This window comes from Pleurodeles waltl, chromosome 6 (assembly GCF_031143425.1).
Source record: "Pleurodeles waltl isolate 20211129_DDA chromosome 6, aPleWal1.hap1.20221129, whole genome shotgun sequence".
In the NCBI taxonomy this organism is placed as follows: Eukaryota; Metazoa; Chordata; class Amphibia; order Caudata; family Salamandridae; genus Pleurodeles; species Pleurodeles waltl.
In genome coordinates this window covers 1,716,333,369-1,716,359,410 of record NC_090445.1, presented here as the reverse complement: position 1 = coordinate 1,716,359,410, position 26,042 = coordinate 1,716,333,369, and the positions used below count along the sequence as shown (strand labels likewise).

General features: G+C 47.9%; 1 protein-coding gene across 1 annotated transcript; it reads left to right on the top strand.

Moving 5' to 3' along the window:
* Positions 1–1,970: 1,970 nt before the first annotated feature.
* Positions 1,971–25,629, top strand: LOC138301443 (loricrin-like). The gene is made up of 8 exons (XM_069241943.1): positions 1,971–2,267; positions 10,896–10,949; positions 13,999–14,073; positions 14,168–14,791; positions 18,867–18,941; positions 19,091–19,288; positions 21,103–21,203; positions 24,947–25,629. Exons 1-7 carry the CDS (start codon positions 2,201–2,203, stop codon positions 21,177–21,179), a joined length of 1,170 nt encoding a protein of 389 aa, XP_069098044.1. The 5' UTR covers positions 1,971–2,200; the 3' UTR covers positions 21,180–21,203; positions 24,947–25,629.
* Positions 25,630–26,042: the final 413 nt, after the last annotated feature.

Sequence of the window (26,042 nt, the reverse complement as noted above, 5' to 3'; positions counted from 1 at the left end):
CAGACCACTTCAACATGGCTGACCAACTCTAAGCCAATACCGCAGACTCTTTATACCCACACAGCCAGACCACTTCAAAATGGCTGACCAACTCTAAGCCAATACCGCAGACTCTTTATACCCACACAGCCACACCACTTCAACATGGCTGACCAACTCTAAGCCAATACCGCAGACTCTTTATACCCACACAGCCACACCACTTCAACATGGCTGACCAACTCTAAGCCAATACCGCAGAGTCTTTATATCCACACAGCCAGAGCACTTCAACATGGCTGACCAACTCTAAGCCAATACCGCAGACTCTTTATACCCACACAGCCACACCACTTCAACATGGCTGACCAACTCTAAGCCAATACCGCAGACTCTTTATATCCACACAGCCAGAGCACTTCAACATGGCTGACCAACTCTAAGCCAATACCGCAGACTCTTTATACCTACACAGCCAGACCACTTCAACATGGCTGACCAACTCTAAGCCAATACCGCAGATTCTTTATACCCACACAGCCACACCACTTCAACATGGCTAACCAACTCTAGGGCAATACCGCAGACTCTTTGTATCCACACAGCCACACCACTTCAAAATGGCTAACCAACTCTAGGGCAATACCGCAGACTCTTTGTATCCACACAGCCAGACCACTTCAACATGGCTGACCAACTCTAAGCCAATACCGCAGACTCTTTATACCCACACAGCCAGACCACTTCAACATGGCTGACCAACTCTAAGCCAATACCGCAGACTCTTTATATCCACACAGCCAGACCACTTCAACATGGCTAACCAACTCTAGGGCAATACCGCAGAATCTTTGTATCCACACAGCCAGACCACTTCAACATGGCTAACCAACTCTAAGCCAATACCGCAGACTCTTTTATACCCACACAGCCAGACCACTTCAACATGGCTGACCAACTGTAAGCCAATACCGCAGACTCTTTATACCCACACAGCCACACCACTTCAACATGGCTGACCAACTCTAAGCCAATACCGCAGACTCTTTATACCCACAGAGCCACACCACTTCAACATGGCTGACCAACTCTAAGCCAATACCGCAGACTCTTTATATCCACACAGCCAGAGCACTTCAACATGGCTGACCAACTCTAAGCCAATACCGCAGACTCTGTATACCCACACAGCCACACCACTTCAACATGGCTGACCAACTCTAGGGCAATACCGCAGACTCTTTATATCCACACAGCCAGAGCACTTCAACATGGCTGACCAACTCTAAGCCAATACCACACTCGTTATATCCACACAGCCAGACCACTTCAACATGGCTGACCAACTCTAAGCCAATACCACACTCGTTATATCCACACAGCCAGAGCACTTCAACATGGCTGACCAACTCTAGGGCAATACCGCAGACTCTTTGTATCCACACAGCCACACCACTTCAACCCGGCTGACCAATTCTAACTCAATATTGCAGACTCCCAGATAGTCTTGAAGAAGTAAACTTTGAGTGTAAAAAAACTGCTCACTCAGTGAACTTTGGGATTCCCAGGCCTGCTTATCTATACTACATTATGTTACAATGTTTCATTGTACACAATACAGTGTTTCCAAAGCAGACCTTGGTGCTGGGTTCAAATATTACCTTGCGGCTGGGCCAACCAGTACCAGAGAGTAATCAGGGACCAGGACCTGTTGGTGTGGTTTGCACCCCCTACCTGGCCCTGCACTGCAGTCTCCATCATGTCCTGGGGAACTGAATTTCAAAAGCTGTAGTTGTCTGAAACTTGCCCATCAGGAGTGAGTGCCTCAAAAGTCGAGGCCCTGTCAGTCCCGGCTGAGAAATGCTGGCTCAGGAGATCCACCTCAACCACCCCACGCCCTCTTCTTGAGTCATCCAGGTTCTTCCTGCCGCACCCGCCTCATCCCTGAGGGAAGGGACGCAGAAACCTGGGAGAGAGAGCATGACAAATCCGTCCATGCTGCTAGGTGGATCCGCGGGTGGAGCTCGAGATGATGCTGTCCTCCGCCGCCTACCATGGGACAGGCCTTGCGTGCTTCGGTTTCGGGTGTGCCTACCACATATAGAGTCAGACACCTCAGGCCTGGTGAGGGCAGACGTCCATCAACAGCGGAGGAGGTAGTGTGGGTCCTAGAAGACTAGGGGCGGTGACTCTCAGACGGCTCCGCCGGCAATCCCCCAACATGACTATCCAACACGCGACCCTCCAGCCTGGGATGGCGGTGTTCATCCTGGTCCTGGGCCTTGCGGGTGAGTGACTTTTAAAAATAATCAATCATGTTTTATGGAATCTGTTCATAGAAAGGTGATTCTGTACCATACAAGCCCCAGTGCTGCAATCCACAAATGCATCCTCACATGACAACTCTACACTATGACCCAGTCTCACAACTTAACTAGACCTGAAGTTGATTGTACAGAGAGGAAAGCACCAGTGTGGAGTTGATTGCATAGTCAGAGAGCAGGCGCGAGTTGTCTCTCAGGCACCCCAAGGAGCGCTTGCATCACTTACACCCTTCACACTTCTCACCTTCCTGCGTCATCCACACGTCACACACGATTAACGCCACTTACATCTCACACGTTACGTCACACCCCTCGCACTGTCTGCCTCAGTCATGCCCCTGATATTACTTCATCATTGACATAATGCTTATCCCCACATCACGGATGAGTGAATCACTTCACCTGTTCTGGCACGTGGCGCTATCTCAGAAGCACGGTGTGTTACACTGGCCATTCACCTGTGCACTTAGCCGTCAGTGTGGCAGGGCCTGTGCACGCTGCCTGCCACAGGCACGATGCTCCCACATACACAGTGGCCCCACAGGCACGCAGCTCCCACATACGCAGTGGCCCCACAGGCACGCTGCTCCCACATACGCAGTGGCCCCACAGGTACACTGCTCCCACATACGCAGTGGCCCCACAGGCACGCTGCTCCCACATACACAGTGGCCCCACAGGCATGCTGCTCACACATACACAATGGCCCCACAGGCACGCTGCTCCCACATACACAGTGGTCCCACAGGCATGCTGCTCGCACATACACAATGGCCCCACAGGCACGCTGCTCCCACATACACAGTGGTCCCACAGGCACGCTGCTCCCACATACACGGTGGCCCCACAGGCACGCTGCTCCCACATACGCAGTGGCCCCACAGGTACGGTGGCCCCACAGGTACGCTGGCCCCACATACAAGGTGGCCCCACATACATGGTACCTCCACAGGCACACTGCTCCCACATACACGGTGGCCCGACAGAAACATTGGCCCCCACATACATGGTGGCCCCACAGACACAGTGGCCCCACGTACACAGTACCCCCACAAGCCCAGTGGTGCAGAGTACAGTGCAGTGGGATACAGTGCAGTTATTTGGAGTGCATTGGCGTAGAGTGCAGTGGCCTGGAGTGGCGTCGGACAGAGTAGAGTGGCATAGAGTGCAATGGAGTAGAGTGGCATACAACAGAGTGGCAGAGAGTGCAGTAGTGTAGAGTAGTGCAGTGGCATAGAGTGCAGAGTAGACTCACATGGCAGAGTGCAGTGGTGTAGTGTAGAGTGGTGCACTGCAGAGTACAGTACAGTGCTGTAGAGTGCAGTTGAGTGGAGTGATGCAGAGTAAGGTGACATAGCCTGCAGTGGCATAGAGTGCAGTAGTACAGAGTAGATTGGTGTAGAGTACAGCGGCAGAGAGTGCAATGTTGCAGAGTAGAGTGTCAGTGCAGTGGTGTAGAGTGGAGTAGAGTGGCACAGAGAGCAGTGGCATAGAGTACAGCGGTGCAGAGTAAAGGGCAGTGGCGTACAGTGCAGTTGTCTAGAGTGCACTGGCGTAGAGTGCAGTGGCATAGAGTTGAGTGTTAGAGTAAAGTTCACTAGCATAGAGTGTATTAGCTTAGGGTGCAGTGGCATACAGTGCAGTTGTTTAGAGTGCACTGGCGTAGAGTGCAGTGGCATAGAGTGGCATGGGGCAGAGTAGAGTGGCATAGAGTGCAGTGGCATAGAGTGTATTGGTGCAGAATGTAGCAGTACAGAGTGGTGTAGAGTATAGTGGCGGCCAGTGCAGTGTTGCAGAGGAGAGTGTCAGCGTGCAGTGGTGTAGAGCGCATTGAACTAGAGTGCAGTGGTCAGAGTGACGTAGAGTACAGTGGCGTAGAATAGATTGTTTCAGAGTAGAGAGCAGTTGCATAGAGTGGAGAGGTGCAGGGTAGAGTGCAGTGGCGCAGAGTGCAGTGACGTAAAGTAGATTGTTTCACAGTAGAGTGAGGTGGCGTAGAGTGGAGAGAGGCAGGGTAGAGTGGAGTTGCATAGAGTGGCATAGAGTGTGATGGCATAGAGTAAAGTAGAGTTGAATTACTTGCCGTGGATCTCCCATTTGATCTCGATTTCATCCTCCTCTTTTATTATCTTTGATTCGTAGTCCGGGCTCCCATTTCTGAGATAAATGTAGAGTCCCAGACATACACTCTAGTGCTGTGAGACCACAGACAAGTTATGGGTACATCACATCATGTCATTAGGTGTGAGACTGTCGCCACCACACCATCTGCCTCTTTAAAAAAAAATTAGGTTGAAAGTCCATGGGCGGTTGGGGTGAGCCAGATGTTTTTGTTCAATTTGTGTAAACTAGCATAAGGTTAATTACCTTGATAGTTCCCAAACTGTTAGCCAGGGGTTTTAAAATGTTCAGAAATATGAAAATGTTGCTGTTTCTTTCTTCTCATCAACAAAGATCGGGTAGATTTGGGTAGGGGCGATGGCCTTGCCGCAGTGCTGAAGGGCATTAATTTACTGCTAAACAAGGACGTAATGTGACACCTGAATGTAGCACACAGGAGACAATCACAAAAGGTCCACAGTGAATAACTAGTGCTATGTTAAAAAAGAGTAAATAAATGCACTGACAACATAGTGAGGCATGGCCTGTCTTGGGTGTGTCTGTAAAACTGACGTTTGTTCTTGAATTTTTGTCCTGAATTTTGACCGTTTGTCCTGCATTTTTTTCTTAAATTTTGACCCTTTGGCCTGAATTTTTACAGTCCTGTCCAAAATGTGCCTCAATGCCAGGTGGTCACCCTAACCTCACCAACAGTGCACGATGGTAAAAGATGGAGGGCCCTGTTCCACTCGCTGTCAGTGCATCACAGCCTTTGTGTATTCTGTATTAAAGGCTCTGGGACCTTCAAAACAGTCCTCTTTTTGTCTCTATGTCAAAAGAAGGCGTAAGGGTCTTCATTACATTACTCACTTCCTTTCTATAACATAAATGTTCAGCAAACTACATTAAAAGCCCCCTCGCCACCTGACCTTTGACACCGAAAATAAAACATGTCTACATCAAGGACATGTCCTTTGGTTTCTTGGCTAACATATTAGCACATTAATACCAGACCTATTGGCTTTGCCAATGCCTGTTATCAGGCGTCTAACTCGTCAGCCAGTAGCGCAAGAGGGTGGAATCCGCGGGTAGGGCGCGGCTGTCAGGGCACACCCGGGCGTCTAGAACTATGGTGCAAGGGAGGCCCTGACTATGTGGCAGAGTTGACTAAATCATGTGGCAAGGAAAGGCAACCTATGCAGCATAATGCGGCACAGTTTATGAGAGTAATACTTGGTTCGCTTGTCCTTTACACATGGTACCGCTGTCTGGACAAAGGTCCCACCGCATCAGGACCAGTGTAAAATGCAAATACAGTAAACATCAGTTGAAGGCTGTGCAGTCGAGCTGTGCGAAGGGCCTCACACCGCACAGGGACTCGCGGCGCTGCACCTTTAGTAACGTGATCCCTCCTATCTAGGGACAGATAATCTGCAGATTACGCAGCAGGTGCGGGATTATGTGGTTCACGCAGCAAATCCATAAATATGCGGCAGAGGCAGAATCACGTCATTTCAGTGGCCCTGCCTTAGAGCAGCCGTCAGAGAAGCCCTGAGGGAGGAACACACAACTTAACTGTAGGAGCACCATTCACAGCTGCAGACGGACAGTGCTCCCTGGTATCCTGCCAGATGAAGTTTTGCAATATTTCAGAGGTTCCTACTACAAGCTGCCTGTTACACATAAGCTTTCCGACCTATCTGGACAAATGCGTTGAATATAAAACACAGTTTTGCAGGAAGAAGCCTGGTAAAAGGGCCGAAGAGGGTCACATGTTCATTATTCTAGCACGAAGAATTATGTGGCAGATAATGAATCCCTTCCAAGGACATATTTATCATTATTTCACGCACCACAGTAGGACGCCTTGCTGCCTTGCACTGCGTGGCAGGGGAGAGCGGGAAAGCGCCATTTTATCAAGATTCGGCGCCCGCCTGCTCTCTGCCCGCACTGACACCAGACTATTGCCTGGCACCAACGCAGGCACTATTGCGCCATGGTGCAGGGGTGCCTGCGTTGTAGGCAGGATTGTTTTTGTGCAGGAAGAGGAGTTTTTCCCCCTTTCTACGTGCGCTGCAGAACGCAGCACACATAGAAACGAAAAAATGTAGAGAAACAAAGATATTTCTCGCCGATGCACCTCCCCTGGGAAGGCGCAGCGTTCTGACGCATTCCCGGCTCTACCAGTGCTGGTACGTGTAGGAATGCGTCAGAATCCCTGGATGGATGCGTGACAACACTCGTGTTCCACCCATGGCTGCTTTCCGCAGCACATGTAGAGAGAGGAACAAGCCTCCCAGGATTGTTTCTGTGCAGGAAGGCGTCCCTTCCTGCGCACATACAACTCTGCCTACAACACAGGAGCCTGCATTGCACCAGGGTGACGAAACTGCACCAGTGCAGGGGGAAAGGACAGGAACGCACCGCGCTACAGACACCGCACATCCCTACCCTTTCCCTTTGCGCTGGGCCGCGCAGCAAGATGAGTTCCTGCGCGGTCCTGCACAAAATCACCCAAAATTTCAGTCTTAATCGCTATATGCCAACTTTGTGTCACAAGAAAAGGGGAGATTTTGAAAAACAAATTCCGGGGACTGTATTTCCCGTAGACCTTCATTGAAGCAGGAGCAGATTCAGGTGGGAGGCACTACAATGAAGCCGTTTTTGGCTTAAATAAGTGGGAGCCGGAGGCCTGAATGGGGTCTGTTGGCATTTATGCTTTATCTCCACGCCCCCCCCAGCCTGCCTACAAAAATAAAAAAAAATCTGACCTTGTGTAATGTAATCTGCGGCTCGTGTAAAGCACCTTGGTGCCTTGGGCCAAATTTCCGCTCCATAAAAACTAAAAAAAAAAAAGTCAAAAGTCAGATTGTTCAATCCAGTGGTGTCGAGATAGAACCGATGGAATGTACCGAGTCCATCGATGTATATATGGCCCCGCTGTGTACACCCCATCAGTGTTGGAATGTACTGAGTCCATCGATGTTGATATGGCCCTGCTGTGTACACCACATCAGCGTTGGAATCTACAGAGTCCATCAATGTTGATATGGCCCTGCTGTGTACATCCCATCAGCGCTGGAATGTACCGAGTCCATCGATGTTGATATGGCCCGCTGTGTACATCCCATCAGCGCTGGAATGTACTGAGTCCATCGATGTAGATATGGCCCTGCTGTGTACATCCCATCAGCATTGGAATGTACCGAGTCCATCGATGTTGATATGGCCCGCTGTGTACACCCCATCAGCGTTGGAATGTACCGAGTCCATCGATGTTGATATGGCCCGCTGTGTACACCCCATCAGCGTTGGAATGTACCGAGTCCATCGATGTTGATATGGCCTCAGCATTGGAATGTACCGAGTCCATCGATGTATATATGGCCCTGCTGTGTACACCCCATCAGCGTTGGAATGTACCGAGTCCATCGATGTTGATATGGCCCTGCTGTGTACACCCCATCAGCGTTGGAATGTACCGAGTCCATCGATGTTGATATGGCCCGCTGTGTACACCCCATCAGCGTTGGAATGTACCGAGTCCATCGATGTAGATATGGCCCTGCTGTGTACACCCCATCAGCGTTGGAATGTACTGAGTCCATCGATGTTGATATGGCCCTGCTGTGTACACCCCATCAGCATTGGAATGTACCGAGTCCATCGATGTTGATATGGCCTCAGCATTGGAATGTACCGAGTCCATCGATGTATATATGGCCCTGCTGTGTACACCCCATCAGCGTTGGAATGTACCGAGTCCATCGATGTTGATATGGCCCCGCTGTGTACACCCCATCAGCGTTGGAATGTACCGAGTCCATCAATGTTGATATGGCCTCAGCATTGGAATGTACCGAGTCCATCGATGTTGATATGGCCCGCTGTGTACACCCCATCAGCGTTGGAATGTACCGAGTCCATCGATGTTGATATGGCCCGCTGTGTACATCCCATCAGCGCTGGAATGTACTGAGTCCATCGATGTATATATGGCCCTGCTGTGTACACCCCATCAGCGTTGGAATGTACCGAGTCCATCGATGTTGATATGGCCCTGCTGTGTACACCCCATCAGCATTGGAATGTACTGAGTCCATCGATGTTGATATGGCCTCAGCATTGGAATGTACCGAGTCCATCGATGTATATATGGCCCTGCTGTGTACACCCCATCAGCGTTGGAATGTACTGAGTCCATCAATGTTGATATGGCCCGCTGTGCACACCCCATCAGTGTTGGAATGTACCGAGTCCATCGATGTTGATATGGCCCGCTGTGTACACCCCATCAGTGTTGGAATGTACCGAGTCCATCGATGTTGATATGGCCCTGCTGTGTACATCCCATCAGTGTTGTAATGGCCGTAGGAACAAGGGGGATTCATTCCCCAGACTGTGCAGTGGGGGACGCACCGGACAGTATCTCCCTCCCAGATGTGAAGTGTAAACTGATGAATGGACAGTCAGTGGCGGACACAGCATGTTTCTCCGAGACGCTGACCTGTCCCCTTCAAGCCCTGCTAACTAGAGAAGCAACCTGTGGAGCTCTGGGGCCTCTCTGTTTGTTAATTATTTAATTGAAATCACTGAGGTGGTCTCTTTCCAGGCCAGGGAGCCCCAGAGTGCAGAAAGATGGAAATGCTATTCTATATCAATGTTTCTGCTGGCTCCTCTAATGTCAGAAAAATAATGGTTTCAGCAGAGGCTCAACGGCAACCACTGCACGTAAATAATTAGCAAAAACAAATGGGTCTCGGAACCCCCCACAGAATTTACTCCTTCACTGACTAACTTCAGGGAGGTCTTGCAAAGTGCAGCATGATTCCAGACAGGCAGCTCTGTCACTGAGTGTCATCAACAGTCTCTGGAAACACCCCAACAAAAGAGCAGCCTTTACATGTCATTACCACGCCCCGTATATGTGTGAATATAGGGTCAGTTTAAGGTGTGGTACCTGTGTTTGTGAACTCCGCATGCGGACACAAATTCAATCACGATATAAGAGATAAACTACCCCTGCCGTACATTATAAGGATATTGGTAGTAACTGAGGAGGGCCATAACCATACAGAGGAACGAGGCCAAAGGCAGAGCTCTTTCACAAGCACATAGAGCTCCCAGGTGACTTAAAATATCCTTATCACGTACACCAGGGGGTACTTTATCCCATATAATACATGGTCACACCATCACCTTTCCCACAGACCACTTAAACCCTTGAAGCGTAGCTCTTTCATATGAAAGAACAAGCATGTTGTAAACATGAAGACTAAACAAACCTCCAGTGCAAAATGAAACACATAAAAAATCTGTTAACTTTTTGTTGCCAACAGATTTTAAAAAGAGCTCAAAGCAAGTCAGTTATTTATTAAAAGAAAAAAGAAAAATTGCACACATGAAGAGAAAGTGATTTGCTTAAATCATGGGGTGCTAAGCCGAAGCCGGGTTTCCCGTGGCTCCCCAGTTCCAAGGTCGGCAACTCTACCTCTACGGCCACATCTCCCCTTCGTCTAGTCTAGGTTAGTGATGTGATGGTGCATACATGCTGCCCATTAGTGCAATGATACTACGTCCATTGTGCCAGGCCAGTTTTCCAGGTCCTAAGAGTGTACAAGTACCATGCAAACAAGTGTTATCTCTGAACACTAAGAAGGAGCACAACTGCACAAGCCACTGATTCGCACAAACCTTCTGGGATGGTGAGTGTGCACACGTGTACGGCAGTGTTGGTGAAGGACTGCAGTGGTAAATGAAAGGGTTGAGCTCAGGACTTGACTAGCAACTGAGGGACATATTTATCAAAGGTTTTGCATTGCCCTTGGGCCAGTAAGGGGGGAATGCAGGATGACACAAAGCCTATAATGAGATTTATCAAGCCACCCAAGGCCACCTTGAGTGGCCACGCATAGCCTGGTGACTCTAGAGTAATGAAGGCAGAGCAAGTCGCAGCACACATAGAAAGAGGAAAAAAGGAGGAAAATAAAGATCTCTCTCCTCTTTGCGCCTCCCCTGGGAGGCGTAAGGTTTTGACGCATCCCCAAGTTTACATGGCATTGTACATTTGAGAATGCATTATAATCCATGGGTGTTGAGTGGGAACACCCACCACAGCGCCCATGGAATGCCTCCCTGACGAAAAGTATTGAAACGCAGCAATTTGCGCTGCTTTACCTTATTCCATATCTATGAGACCATTCAAAACCACGCAAGTGGCTTCGCATAGCCTCATAGATATGGTTGAGAGGGTTGCAAAGCTGCTTCTCTGAAAGTGTTGCAACGACAGCACAAGCCTCTTATAAATATGCCCCCAAGTGACTTGCCCAGAATCACTGGATGTTGAGCTGTTGGTTCCCAAGTCCACGGTCACAGCTCATCACCTACCCTCCTACTTCGTACCAATGGTACAAGCGAACACCGATCTCAAACACACTGAATGCTCTCACTGTTAAAAACCCCTGAATTCTTGTTTTTATTTCCTTTACCTAGACTCGGCTTCCATCCAAGGGATCCAACCATGCCGAAGTCCGCACGACACATCAGGTGAGTTTTCAGCAGGGCCAATCTCACCTTTGCTGGCAGAGAACTTCTAGAATGATGGCACTGCATTGTCTCTGTTAACATGTTACAAGATGGCCGCCTTTCATACAATGAAGTCACAGAGCCTCTCTGTGGGTGTGATTCCATGGTCACATCTAATAAGGCGGCTCTGCATTGCCTCTATTGGCATGTTACAAGATGACCCCCTTACATATTGTGTGCGCACAGTGTCTTTATGTGGTTGCGATAATATCTCTCATCTAATGTAGTGCCGCTGCATTGCATCCTGTACTGTGTTACAAGACGGCTGTCTTTCATACAGCACATTGGGGGTTATTCCAACTTTGGAGGAGGTGTTAATCCGTCCCAAAAGTGACAGATATACCACCAGCCGTATTACGAGTTCCATCGGATATAATGGACTCGTAATACGGCTGGTGGTATATCCGTCACTTTACAGTCACTTTTGGGACGGATTAACACCTCCTCCAAAGATGTAATAACCCCCATTGTCTTGATTGCTTCTATCATGATGGTCGCCCTTCAAACCTCTTTATCGTAGTTTTGGCGCAGGGTAAGTAGTAGCATGTCCTTGATCATGGTGTTAGTACACTGTCTGTAGCAGCACGTCCTTGGAGATATCGTTCCCATTTCTCATGGTGTTAGTACATTGTCTGTAGTAGCACGTCCTTGGAGATATCGTACCCACTTATCATGGTGTTACTACATTGTCTGTAGTAGCACGTCCTTGGAGATATCGTACCCATTTATCATGGTGTTAGTACATTGTCTGTGGCAGCACGTCCTTGAAGATATCGTACCCATTTATCATGGTGTTAGTGCATTGTCTGTAGTAGCACGTCCTTGGAGATATCGTTCCCATTTATCATGGTGTTAGTACATTGTCTGTAGTAGCACGTCCTTGAAGATATCGTACCCATTTATCATGGTGTTAGTGCATTGTGTGTAGTAGCATGTCCATGGAGATATCGTACCCATTTATCATGGTGTTAGTACATTGTCTGTGGCAGCATGTCCTTGAAGATATCGTACCCATTTATCATGGTGTTAGTGCATTGTCTGTAGTAGCATGTCCTTGGAGATATCGTACCCATTTATCATGGTGTTAGTACATTGTCTGTAGTAGCATGTCCTTGGAGATATCGTACCCATTTATCATGGTGTTAGTACATTGTCTGTAGTAGCATCTCCTTGGAGATATTGTACCCATTTATCATGGTGTTAGTACATTGTCTGTAGTAGCATGTCCTTGGAGATATCGTACCCCTTCATCATGGTGTTAGTACATTGTCTGTAGCAGCATGTCCTTGAAGATATTGTACCCATTTATCATGATGTTAGTACATGGTCTGTAGCAGCATGTCCTTGGAGATATCATACCCATTAATCATGGTGTTAGTAAGTTGTCTGTAGTAGCATCTCCTTGGAGATATCGTACCCATTTATCATGGTGTTAGTACATTGTCTGTAGTAGCACATCCTTGGAGATATCGTACCCATTTATCATGGTTAGTACATTGTCTGTAGCGGCACGTCCTTGGAGATATCGTGCCCATTTATCATGGTGTTAGTACATTGTCTGTAGCGGCACGTCCTTGGAGATATCGTTCCCATTTATCATGGTGTTAGTGCATTGTCTGTAGGAGCACGTCCTTGGAGATATCGTTCCCATTTATCATGGTGTTAGTACATTGTGTGTAGTAGCACGTCCTTGGAGATATCGTTCCCATTTATCATGGTGTTAGTACATTGTCTGTAGTAGCACGTCCTTGGAGATATCGTTCCCATTTATCATGGTGTTAGTACATTGTCTGTAGTAGCACGTCCTTGGAGATATCGTTCCCATTTATCATGGTGTTAGTACATTGTCTGTAGTAGCACGTCCTTGGAGATATCGTTCCCATTTATCATGGTTAGTACGTTGTCTGTAGTAGCACGTCCTTGGAGATATCGTTCCCATTTATCATGGTGTTAGTACATTGTCTGTAGTAGCATGTCCTTGGAGATATCGTACCCATTTATCATGGTGTTAGTACATTGTCTGTAGTAGCATGTCCATGGAGATATCGTTCCCATTTATCATGGTGTTAGTACATTGTGTGTAGTAGCATGTCCTTGGAGATATCGTTCCCATTTATCATGGTGTTAGTACATTGTCTGTAGTAGCATGTCCTTGGAGATATCACACCCATTTATCATGGTTAGTACATTGTCTGTAGCAGCATGTCCTTGGAGATATTGTACCCCTTCATCATGGTGTCAGTACATTGTGTGTAGTAGCACGTCCTTGGAGATATCGTTCCCATTTATCATGGTGTTAGTACATTGTCTGTAGTAGCATCTCCTTGGAGATATTGTACCCATTTATCATGGTGTTAGTACATTGTCTGTAGTAGCATGTCCTTGGAGATATCATACCCCTTCATCATGGTGTTAGTACATTGTCTGTAGCAGCATGTCCTTGAAGATATTGTACCCATTTATCATGATGTTAGTACATGGTCTGTAGCAGCATGTCCATGGAGATATCATACCCATTTATCATGGTGTTAGTAAGTTGTCTGTAGTAGCATCTCCTTGGAGATATCGTACCCATTTATCATGGTGTTAGTACATTGTCTGTAGTAGCACATCCTTGGAGATATCGTACCCATTTATCATGGTTAGTACATTGTCTGTAGCGGCACGTCCTTGGAGATATCGTACCCACTTATCATGGTGTTAGTACATTGTCTGTAGCGGCATGTCCTTGGAGATATCGTTCCCATTTATCATGGTGTTAGTACGTTGTCTATAGTAGCATGTCCTTGGAGATATCGTACCCATTTATGATGGTGTTAGTACGTTGTCTATAGTAGCATGTCCTTGAAGATGTCGTACCCATTTATCATGGTGTTGTCTGTAGTAGCATCATCATGGTGTTAGTATTGCCTCTGTATTAGTGTGTCCTTTAAGATATAATCACATTGCCTCGACTGGCACGTGACTATGCTGATGAAAATGCTCATCTCCTTTCTGCATCTTCACACAGGTGTTCTTGACCACCTCCCAGTGTGCAGAGACACAAGTGGCATGTCCCAAGGTTCCAGCTCCTCTTCCAGCTCAGGTATGTTTTCACTTGTGAAGGCTGAGGCCAGCGCAGCAGAGGCTGCAGAGACCGAGTAGTGATACAGTCCGTCTCCCTTTCTTGTTTCCTGCAGGCTCTGCTGGTTCATCTCAGTATGGCGTTATGGTATCTGGCGGCGGCGGCGGTGGTGGTGGAGGTGGTGGTGGCAGCAGCAGCTCGTCTATGGTCAGTGGCGGATCCTCTGGTTCTTCTTCGCACACTATAATCCGCGGGGGATCTTCAAGTTCTTCACACACCATAATCCGCGGTGGATCCTCAGGGTCCTCCGGAACGCTGCAATCTGGGAGTTTTGTCCCTGCCGGAGGATTTCCAGCAGGTGGGGTGGTGGTCTCAGGTGGTGGCGGAGGCTCTCAAGGTTCCCGCCAGCCTGGCAGCGGGGTGGTGTACATGTCAGGTGGAGGTGGGGGTGGGGGTGGTGGTGGAGGTGCGGGTGGTGGCGGAGGATCTTCCCAGTGGGCGATGGCGCATGGAGGCAGCTCTTCGTCTGGGTCGTCCATCTCTTCCGGCAGCAGTGGTGGATCTTCTGGCAGCTCCTGGTCTGGCGGTGTTGGACCTAACTTCTCTGGAAGCAGAGGTGGGAGTTCAGGTTCTGCCTCTTCATCAGTAATCAGCGGAGGATCCTTTGTCCACTCACAAGGAATGGGAGGAGGAATGCAGCAGCAAATCTCAGGTGGATCTTCTGCAGGGGGAAGCTCAGGTGAGTCTTCTCAAGAGAATCATGAACAAACACTTCCTAAAGCAAGCATGTGTTGAAACGTGTGGTGGGGCCCCTCTGCTTGTTTTATGCTAGTGATATTTCCACACATCATACTATAAGGTGTGGACACAATCACTTGTCTATCTCAAGAAATCCCATAGTCACATCAACCATACACCCCATACCGTGCCTCATAAATCCCGTACTCAACAGTACACCCCCTGCCGAGCCTAAGAAAACCCTGCTTAAGTCAACAGTACACCCCTTGCCCCAGAAATCCCTACTGACATCAACAATACACCCACTGCCGTACCTCAGATATCCCCTGCTGAACAGTACACACCCGCAGAGCCAAATGTAATACCTACTTTAGTCAACAGTACACCCCCTGCCAAGTCTCAGAACTATTTTCATAATATTATAATCCACGTCAGCTCCAGGTTTCTCCCAACAATGTCACTTTGCGTGGTTGTCCTTCGTGATTTATTTATTAATGTCACAGTCCACTGTTGGCCACCATGATTCATCTAGTGATGTCACAGTCCACGGTTGCCGATCATTACTCATCTAGTGATGTCACAGTCCACGGTTGCCGATCATTATTCATCTAGTGATGTCACAGTCCATGGTTGTCCATCATGATTCATCCAGTGATGTTACAGTCCATGGTTGTCCATCATGATTCATCTAGTGATGTCACAGTCCACGGCTGCCAATCATTATTCATCTAGTGATGTCACAGTCCATGGTTGTCCATCATGATTCATCCAGTGATGTCACAGTCCATGGTTGCCCATCATGATTGATTTAGTGGTGTCTCAGTTCATGGTTGTCCATCATGATTCATATTTGTGTTTACTTCAACTGCAGAAAAGTCGTCAGTGAGTAAAAAACTTCCGTTTTGTACGCATCGGGTGCCTCCACCACAGAGGTAATGTCTCCACCCTCACTAGCTAGCCCGTTTTGGAGTAAATGTTGTTACAGCACATCTGTAATTGACAATAATGTTAACTGGATTCACCATTTTAATGATGGAAATCAGAGAAGGAAAGTACTAATGTGGATATCCTTTTAAGGTTCAAACTTGAGCAACCTACAGTCAAATACAGGTACTTCCTATAATTGAGGAGGAGATATTGAGATGAATGGGACACCTTGGGCACACAAGAGAAAGCTACTCAGGAGATCTGTTGAATAGGTACCTGACCTTTGTACATTGGTGTCACCATGCTATACGGTTCCTACTATGATAATAGGATTGCATACTAGGAAGGCTGGGAACCGAGTCTGTCCACACCATCAGAAACCACCATCCCAATTCCTGGCTAGCTCACGGTGCCTCACATAAACCCTAACCCTTTTGGGGTAGAACGTGATTGTGGCAACCTGAACATGACACTCTGACTCCCCAAGGAAGTAGTGGAAACAGATGTCACCCTTTCGTTATATTACTCATGTGTGCCCAGGCAAAACACAAGAGAAGTATGAAATATGTTTTCAATGCATTTGTTGAAACAATCATAATCTTCCATACAGAAAATGAGCTCTGAGAATTATGCAGTTGAAACAAAGCAACATTTCTAGCATTATAAACATGGTAAAGATAATGAACAATCCAACTATGGTGAATGATTTCTGAGGTTCCTACCTAAGCCCAAGACTATAGTGAGAGCATAGAGGGTGTACCCTTTTGCCTGCCCCATCTAAAGGATTAGGCGCAGGCCCATCCCTGGAGATAGTGCCAGGAGTCGGCCTGTAGTGTGGATGACAATCCCCTCGGGAAGCTGGTAGGTTAGTGCCAGCAGAGCTGCATGTCGATTACAGCAATCCTGTCAGGATGGTCGCAGCTAGAGTGCCCCTCTACCCTTTCCAGGTCAGTCTACCACTTGTATAATAAAACCACACTGTGTTACAAGTACAGCTCTGATGCAATGCTACGTCTAAGTGTTAGAAGTTGTCTCCTGAACCGCAACAAAAGCACTAGGAGATATTGCACTGTGTTCATAGCCTTGAACAGAATATACAGATTACATGTCGAGGAAAGGCTAACTAAAAGAAGCAACTCATACAATATATTCCTCGAGTAATACCCTGAAGGCGAAGTGAAATAAAGTGTGTAAAATGTCATTGCTAAAAGCGATTCAGCTAAAACAAGTAAAATAAGAAATCTAGAATACAGCTAAGAAATATGGGAACCAGTTTGGGTACAAGAGGTCCTCACAACATGTCAAAGTCCATGGTTGCCCACCATGATTCATCCGGTAATGTCTAAGTTCATGGTTGTACATTATGATTGATTTAGTGAGGTCACAACCCCATGGTTTGGTTGTCCATCATAATTCATCTGGTGATGTCACACTCCATGGTTGCCCATAATGATTCATCTAGTAATGCCACAGTCCATGGACGTTTATTATGATTCATCTAGTGATATCACACTCCATGGTTGTCCATCATGATTGATTTAGTGATGTCACAGTCCGTGGTTGCCCATAATGATTCATCTGGTGATGTCACAGTACATAGTTGTTCATCATTATTCATGTGGTGATGTCATAGTCCATTGTTGCCCATCTTTATTCATCTAGTGATGTCACAGCCCATAGTTGTCTATCATGATTGACTTAGTGGCGTCACAGTCCATGGTTGCCCATAATGATTCATCTGATGATGTCACAGTCCATGGCTGTCCATCATAATTTATTTAGTGATGTCACAGTCCATGGTTGCCCATAATGATTAATCCAATGATGTCACAGTCCAGGTTTATTCATCATTATCCATCTATGATGTCACAGTCCATGGTTGCCCATCATGATTCATGTAGTAATGCCACAGTCCATTGACGTTTATTATGATTCATCTAGTGGTATCACACTCCATGGTTGTCCATCATGATAGATTTAGTGATGTCACAGTCCGTGGTTGCCCATCATGATTCATCTGGTGATGTCACAGTCCCTCTTTGTCCACCATGACTGATTTAGTGATGGTAGAGTCCACTGTTGTCAGGGGGTAGCATCGGGGGTAGGGAAGGGGTTGGGGTATTACACCCCCTTAATAAATATATTTTGTGATAAATTGTTGGGTATGTGCTTTCAGTCAGGTATGATGAGATGTCTGTCGGATTTCACCAGGAATCTTTACATACACACATACAAAAACACACTCTCTCCCTCTCTGTTTGGAAATACTTAGATTTTTTTTGGTTATTTCACAAAATAATGTGTGTTCTCTCACTGAGTACACCTCGCAACCCGTATTCCTTGCCATTTTCACTGCCCCTTAAGCCCCTCTTGTGCACCCTGGTGGTCGTATTGTATTTTAACATTATGTGCCAGCGTGATTGTTGAGAAATCTAAAGATAACACCCCCCAATCTTACTGACCAGGCTACGCCCCTAACTGTTCACCAAGATTCATCTGGTGATGCCTTAATACACTGTTGCCTTTCAGGATTTACATGAAATGTCACAACCCACCGCTGTCCTCCAGGACTCCCTAATGATGTCACAATAGCCAATCTCTGTTCCAAAATGGGCCTGGACCTTCTGGCTCCTTGCGTTATTGCCCTGCTCTCTCCTCACTCCATTAATGTTAACGTGAGTGATTGCTTGAGGCACACATTATCTGATTTTGAAACATGATAGCACTCCTGGAGAAAGCCTTGAGTACTTGATTTACTGCACCAGGAGATACAAGTGTACCCAGGCACTGACAGATCTCATTAGAGTGCAGTACTAGCTAAAGCATCGGGGCACCAGACGTTAATGACACTACTCACCGCATGTACCTTCAAAAAGCCTAACTTCCATAAGACACTGAGACAGAAACCTCACACCATCCTTAACCACCGGGTACTCACTGAGAGCCCTGCCCATATACTGCCTAGCCTCAGGCACAACTGATAACCCATCCTCTGGCCACTGTCCACACGTCCGTACTGTCCACACGTCCGTACTGTACACCGACTGGGCAGCCCACACCACCTACAGAATGACTAGCCCTTTTATAATGAACTCACCTGTTCCTCAGTCCTCATACAGAATAAGTCACCTCTGCTTGTCTCTCTGCAGGAGTTGTTCGCCCCGAAGATGTCCCAGTGTCTCCTGGCTGTAAAAAAGGACATCAAGGAACATCTCACATCGGAGGTACGTTCAGAGGAGAGGTACTCACAGACCATACAGAACCCCTTCCTTAGGACCTCTGCTGGCTCGACACCGGCCATGCACATGTTTGGTGGTCTAACCCCAGACTTGGAGGCTCCTCACTCATTGGCCATCTTACATGTCACTCACAGGTGGAACCGGTCCCAGTCAGTGGCAGATTTCGGATCACGGATCGTCAAATGCTCAACAGATCTTACAAGGCTCCTCCGGATCGTCTGGAACTGGTGGAGGATCTTCAGGGATGTCTGGAATGCAAGGAGGTGGATCTTCAAGCTCGTTTGGAGTCGGCGGAGGATATTTACAATCTGGAAGCCAGCACGTCAACCAAGGTATGTGAAACCCAGGAGTTAGGCTTCACCTTCAGAATAAAGGACAAACCTGTGACCGAAAGCGAGTGCTGGTAAATGGTGAAATGAGATGGGACATTCGTGTGGGGACCTACATCAGGAGAATCTATAGCATAGTGAGTCACAACCAGGGTGAATCTCCAGGAGAGTCAGCCACAACCAGAGTGAATCTACAGGAGAGTGAGACACCACCAGGGGGGATCTACAGGAGAGTGAGACACCACCAGGGGGGAATCTACAGGAGAGTGAGACACAACAAGGGGGGAACCCAAAGGAGAGTGAGACACCACCAGGGAAATTTACAGAAGAGTGAGTCACAACCAGGGTGAATCTACAGGAGGGCGAGACATCACCAGGGGAAAATCTACTGGAGAGTGAGACACACCCAGCAGCAATATTCAGGAGAGTGATACACCACCAGGGGGAATCTACATGTGAGTGAGGTACCACCAGGTGAAATCTTCAGGAAAGTGAGACACAACCAGGGAAAATCTACTGGAGAGTGAGTGAGATACAATCAGTGGGAATATACAGGAGAGTGATATACCGCCAGGGGGAATCTACATGTGAGTGAGGCACCGCTAAGGGGGAATCTGTAGGAGGTTGAAACGCAACCAGAGAGAATCTACAGGTGAGTGAAAAAACACAAGAGGGAATTTACAGGAGAGTGAGACACCACAAGGGGGAATCTACAGGACTGAGACAGCACCAGGGGAAATCTACAAGAGAGCGATACATCACCAGGGGGAATCTACAGGAGAGGGGGAATCTACAGGAGATTGAGACACCACAATGGGGAATCTACAGGATAGTGAAACACCACCAGAGGGTATCTGCAGGAAGGTGTGACACCACCAGCAGAAATGTACTGGACAATGAGACACCACCAGCAAAAAATCTACAGGGGATTGAGAAACCATCAGGGGTAATCTACAAGACAGTGAGACATCACCTGGGGAAATCTACGGGAGATTGAGAAAACACTGTCAGAATGTAAAGGAGATTGAGAAACACCAGGGGGAATCTACATGTGAGTGAGGCACCACTCAAGGGGAATCTATAGGAGATTGAAACACAACCAGAGGTAATCTAAAGGTGAGTGAGACAACACAAGGGGGGATCTACAGGAGAGTGAGACACCACAAGAGGCAATCTAAAGGAGATTGAGGAACCACCAGGGGGAATCTACACGACAGTGAGACAACACCTGGGGAAATCTATGGGAGATTGAGGAAACACTGTCAGAATTTACAGGAAATTGAGATACCACCAGGGGGAATCTCCAGGAGCGTGAGACACCATTAATGAACCTCCTATGACACCTGGTCTTTGCCTCAACAGTGAACCTCCCACTGAATGACACCTGGTCTCTGATGCTATTAATGAACCTTCCAATAAACTACACCTGGTCTTTTGCCTCGGAGCAGTGGAATTTATCAGGAATTCCACCTTACTTGAGCAAGGCAGAATTACTAAATTCCTCCAATTCCTCCCACACCTAGACCTCACAGAATGAGGGAATTCATGCACACCAGATATGTTGTCTTCACACTGCAACCATGAAAGCACATCATGCAAGCACTATTGACGATTCGATTCCAAATGTGTGCTGGGAGTGCAAATGGCTTTCTGCCAACAATTAAAGTTTCAATTACAGTTATGTACCATCTGGTGCTCGTACAAAGCTTAGTAGCTGGCATCATGGCTGTCCACCAGGTTGGGGAGATAAACGGGAGGGGTGTTTTCACCTGTCCTGAAGCCACTCCTGATATATGTTTAACTTTCTCTCTCTGTAGGATCCAACATTGGCGCAGGCACCGGAAGCTTCCCTCACCCAAACCACGCAAACCAGAACCCGGCAAAGACCGGCTAGGGGCCACACCAACTCGCCCTCAAGGTACACAATCGCACTAGCTAAGCAAGGCGTAGAGTTCTCCTGGGCATCTATTGATAATATTTATAGAGCATGCAATTGCCCGCAGGTATCTTGGTGCTAAAAGACGGTGGAAGGCCCAAGTGGCTTCTATAGAAGGCAAGGGTGATTCCAACCTATGGCACATTGTAAACATTACCAACAACATGCCCAGTCCCTCTGACATGGTCTCCAAGAGTTTACTCCTCATTGCAGCATCTTTCCAAACCTGGGTACTCATAAATGACTACGCCTCACACAGCTTGCGCTTACATGTCTTCGTTGCTCTGCATGTAACCACAAACTCAACATTCTAAACATGACATGTGTTCACCACACCGAACACTTACATCACAGTTCTATGGAGTCCATCAGGAACCAAAGGGGTCCAGCCATCATAACTCACAAGACACTACACACATGAAACCAAGTGTTTATAAGGGACCCATGGGCCGTACACCTCAGTGCGCCACATACCCCTCCCTTATTGCAAATCCACTTTGGTACACACCCAGGTTCACTGGACCCCAGTTAGCTGCACCTTTCACCACAGACCCCATTTTGTCATGTTCCCAACTGCAAGCAGCCAATACCCTAGTTTGCTGCGCAGACCTCTGCTTGCCTTGAAACTCTCTTCATCACAGACCCTTTGTAGTGGACACAAGTTTGACACACACACCTGCTCTCCAAAGACACTAGTCCGCTACACATGAGTTGGGCACACAGCCCTATTCATCATATGCCATCGCTGACTGACCCAGATCCGTCTGACATCTTAACTTCATCACAGACCCTTTGCCACAGACACACCTTTCACACATATTTATTGACCACACACCCCAGTCTGCGAGGGTTCTTCACTGACTCAGCTTTGACACATGCCCCAGTTTCAAACCCATCCTTAATCACAGACCTTTGATAGCCACAGACCTAAGTGTGACGCTAACCCCAGTTTGACGCACACCCTTGATCTTCACAGACCTACATTTTATGCACGCCTTGTTCTCCACAGACCCAAGAGTGAGAGACTGTAGTTTACAACAGCCCCATGTTTGATGCACACCCATGAATTCCACAGACCTAAAGTTGACACACACCTAAATTTGACATACACCCTTGATCTCCACAGACCTACAGTTCATGCACGCTCCAGTTTGATTCACACCATTGATCTCCTTAGTCCTAGTTTTGACGCACACCTTTGAACTGCATAAACCAATAGTTGACACACACCCCAGTTTGGCACACACCCTTCATCTCCACAGACCTAGGTTTGACACACACCCCAGCTTTACTCTTTATCTCCACATAACTAAGCTTTATGCCCACCTTCTTCTTCACAGACCCAAATTTTAGACACTCACCAGTAGACCCCAGTTTGACCCACACACTCTTGAGCTCCACAAACCTGCATTTGACACACACCTCAGTTTGATGCACACCACTGACCTCCACAGACCTAAGTTTTATGCATGACTTGTTCACCACAGACCCACATTTGAGACACTGCCCAGTTTACAACAGACCCACTTTTGAGGCACACCCTTGATCTCGACAGACTGGCAGTTGAGACACACCTCAGTTTGACACACACCATTGATCTCTGCAGTCCTATGTTTGATGCACACATTTGATCTCCACTTACCCGCAGATGTCACACACCCCAGTTTAACACATCCTTGATATCCACAGACCCATGTTTGATGCACACTCCAGTGTGACCCTTGACTTCCACAGACCTACATTTTATGCATGCCTTCTTCTCCACAGACCCAAGTTTGAGACCTCTCCAATTTAAAAGAGACCCAAGATTGCCGCACACCCTTGACCCCCACAGACCTACAGTTGATGCACACCACAGTATAATGCACACCCTTGACCCCTCACAGACCTACAGTTGATGCGTCCCCCAGTTTGCTCCACACCCTTGATTTCCACAGACCTACAGTTGACACGTCCCCCAGTTTTCTCCACACCCTTGATTTCCACAGACCTACAGTTGACGCGTACTCTAGGTTGCTCCACACCCTTGATTTCCACAGACCTACAGTGGACGCATACCCCAGTTTGCTCCACACAATTGATCTCCACAGACCTACAGTTGACGCGTCCCCCAGTTTGCTCCCCACCCTTGATCTCCATAGACCTACAGTTGACCCGTACCCCAGTTTGCTCCACACACTTGATCTCCACAGACCTACAGTTGACGCGTACCCCAGTTTGCTCCACACCCTTGACCTCCACAGATCTACAGTTGATGCATCCCCCAGTTTGCTCCACATCCTTGATCTCCACAGACCTACAGTTCACGCGTCCCCCAGTTTGCTCCACACACTTGAGCTCCACAGACCTTGACGCGTATCCCAGTTTGTTCCACACCCTTGATCTCCACAGACCTACAGTTCATGCGTACCTCAGTTTGCTCCACACCCTTGATCTCCACAGACCTACAGCTGACGCGTACCCCAGATTGCTCCACACACTTGATCTCCACAGACCTATAGTTGACGCTTACCCCAGTTTTCTCCACACCCTTGATCGCCACAGACCTACAGTTGATGCTTATCCCAGTTTGCTCCACACCCTTGATCTCCACAGACCCACAGTTGACGCGTACCCCAGTTTGCCCACACCCTTGAGCTCCACAGACCTACAGTTGACGCATGTCCCAATTTGCTCCACACCCTTGATTTCCACAGACCTACAGTTGACGCGTATCCCAGTTTCCTCCACACACTTGATCTCCACAGACCTACAGTTGACGCGTACCCCAGTTTGCTCCACACCCTTGACCTCCACAGATCTAGTTGACGCGTCCCCCAGTTTGCTCCACACCCTTGACCTCACACAGATCTACAGTTGACGCGTCCCTCAGTTTGCTCCACACCCTTGATCTCCACAGATCTACAGTTCACGCGTCCCCCAGTTTGCTCCACACCCTTGACCTCCACAGATCTACAGTGGACGCGTCCCCCAGTTTGCTCCACACCCTTGATCTCCACAGACCTACAGTTGACAAGTGCCCCAGTTTGCTCCACACTTGATCGTCACAGACCTACAGCTGAAGCGTCCCCCAGTTTGCTGCACAACCTTGAATTTCACAGACCTACAGTTGAGGCGTACCCCAGTTTTTCTCCACGCCCTTGATCTCCACAGACCTACAGTTGACGCGTACTCCAGTTTGCTCCACACCCTTGATCTCCACAGACCTACAGCTGAGGTGTACCCCAGTTTTCACCACACCCTTGGTTTCCACAGACCTACAGTTGATGCGTCCCCCAGTTTTCTCCACACCCTTGATCTTCACAGACCTACAGTTGATGCATCCCCCAGTTTGCGCCACACCCTTTATCTTCACAGACCTACAGTTGACATTTAGCCCAGTTTGCTCCACACCCTTGATCTTCACAGACCTACAGTTGACATGTACACCAGTTTGCTCCACACCCTTGATCTTCACAGACTTACAGTTGACATGTACCCCAGTTTGCACCACACCCTTGATCTTCACAGACATACAGTTGACGTGTACCCCAGTTTGCTCCACACCCTTTATCTCCACAGACCTACAGTTGATGCGTACCCCAGTTTGCTCCACACCCTTGATCTCCACAGACCTACAGTTCATGCGTACCCCAGTGTGCTCCACACCCTTTATCTCCACAGACCTACAGTTGATGCGTATCCCAGTTTACCAGGATTGAACTGATGGTATTTTTCATCCACAGGTTCTCTCAGCTTTTCCCGAAAACCGGCTCGCTTTTGGCAGGCAGACCCAGGCATCATGCCTGGCTAAAGACATGAGGTGAAGCAAGGTTTGGCATTTCCAGCGCAGCCTCTAGAAGCCTTGTCATAGCGCTTTGACACACAAGCACAGAACCATCGTGCTATCTCCCATAAACCACCGGCCCTGGAGAGCAATTATCGACCATGAAAGGTTGGCAGAAGACCATCTGGTGTGCACGAAGTCTGCGTCTACAGGAAATATGAAAGGGGCATGGGGGCCAGTAATTTGAGAAGGAAAGCTAGGGAATCTACTGGGTTTTTACATTTGTTTAAATAGTTTAATGAAATGACAATTGAACTCACAAGTTGACATTCCCCCTCTGGGTGTGCTGAGGTTCACCACGCCATTGCCAGACCTCCTAGAAGGGCCACCAGAATCTCTGCAGGTGGTTGTGGGGTGGCTAAAACCATTATGTAAATGTCTTGGCTCCCTCGTGCTAGGTGCACAGAGCCCCAAAACCGCAAAGACTGACCCCAATGATGGTGCCCCACAGCAGCCGGACAGTCCAGGCTGAGGCTCCTTCACTTCCTCTGCTTCAGGCTCCCTCCATTGTTTTCATGTTTTATGAAGATTTTCCACCTTAAGTTATCTTATTTTACTACGAATAAAATGTGCGAGCTGCGACAGAGGCCTTGTGTTTTGTGCTGCAATCAATCCAAAGACTACAGTGAGCAGTGTTGCTGCCAAGAAACCAGTCGTCTTCCTTCTCATTTGTATAGCGCGTGCGGCCGCCACTCCCAGCCTGGTGCTTCTGGACATGTTAGGTTATGTTGATTTGTATAATGCACTGACCACCCAAGAGGGTATCCAGGCGCTAGCCTCTTGAATCATTTCACACCCGGCATCATGGTACCAATACAAAGTCTCCATCTTTCATGTCTGCAGGCTCAAGGGGCAATCTTGCACAAGTTTCACTTTTCTGAGGATCATCAGAAAAACAGAGCAGCTAACTCACAGACACTACTTCAGTTCAATCATTGACATGGAAAGCGAGTGCCTCACTGAGGGGTCCTGTAGGCCCTCTGACACCCATCAAT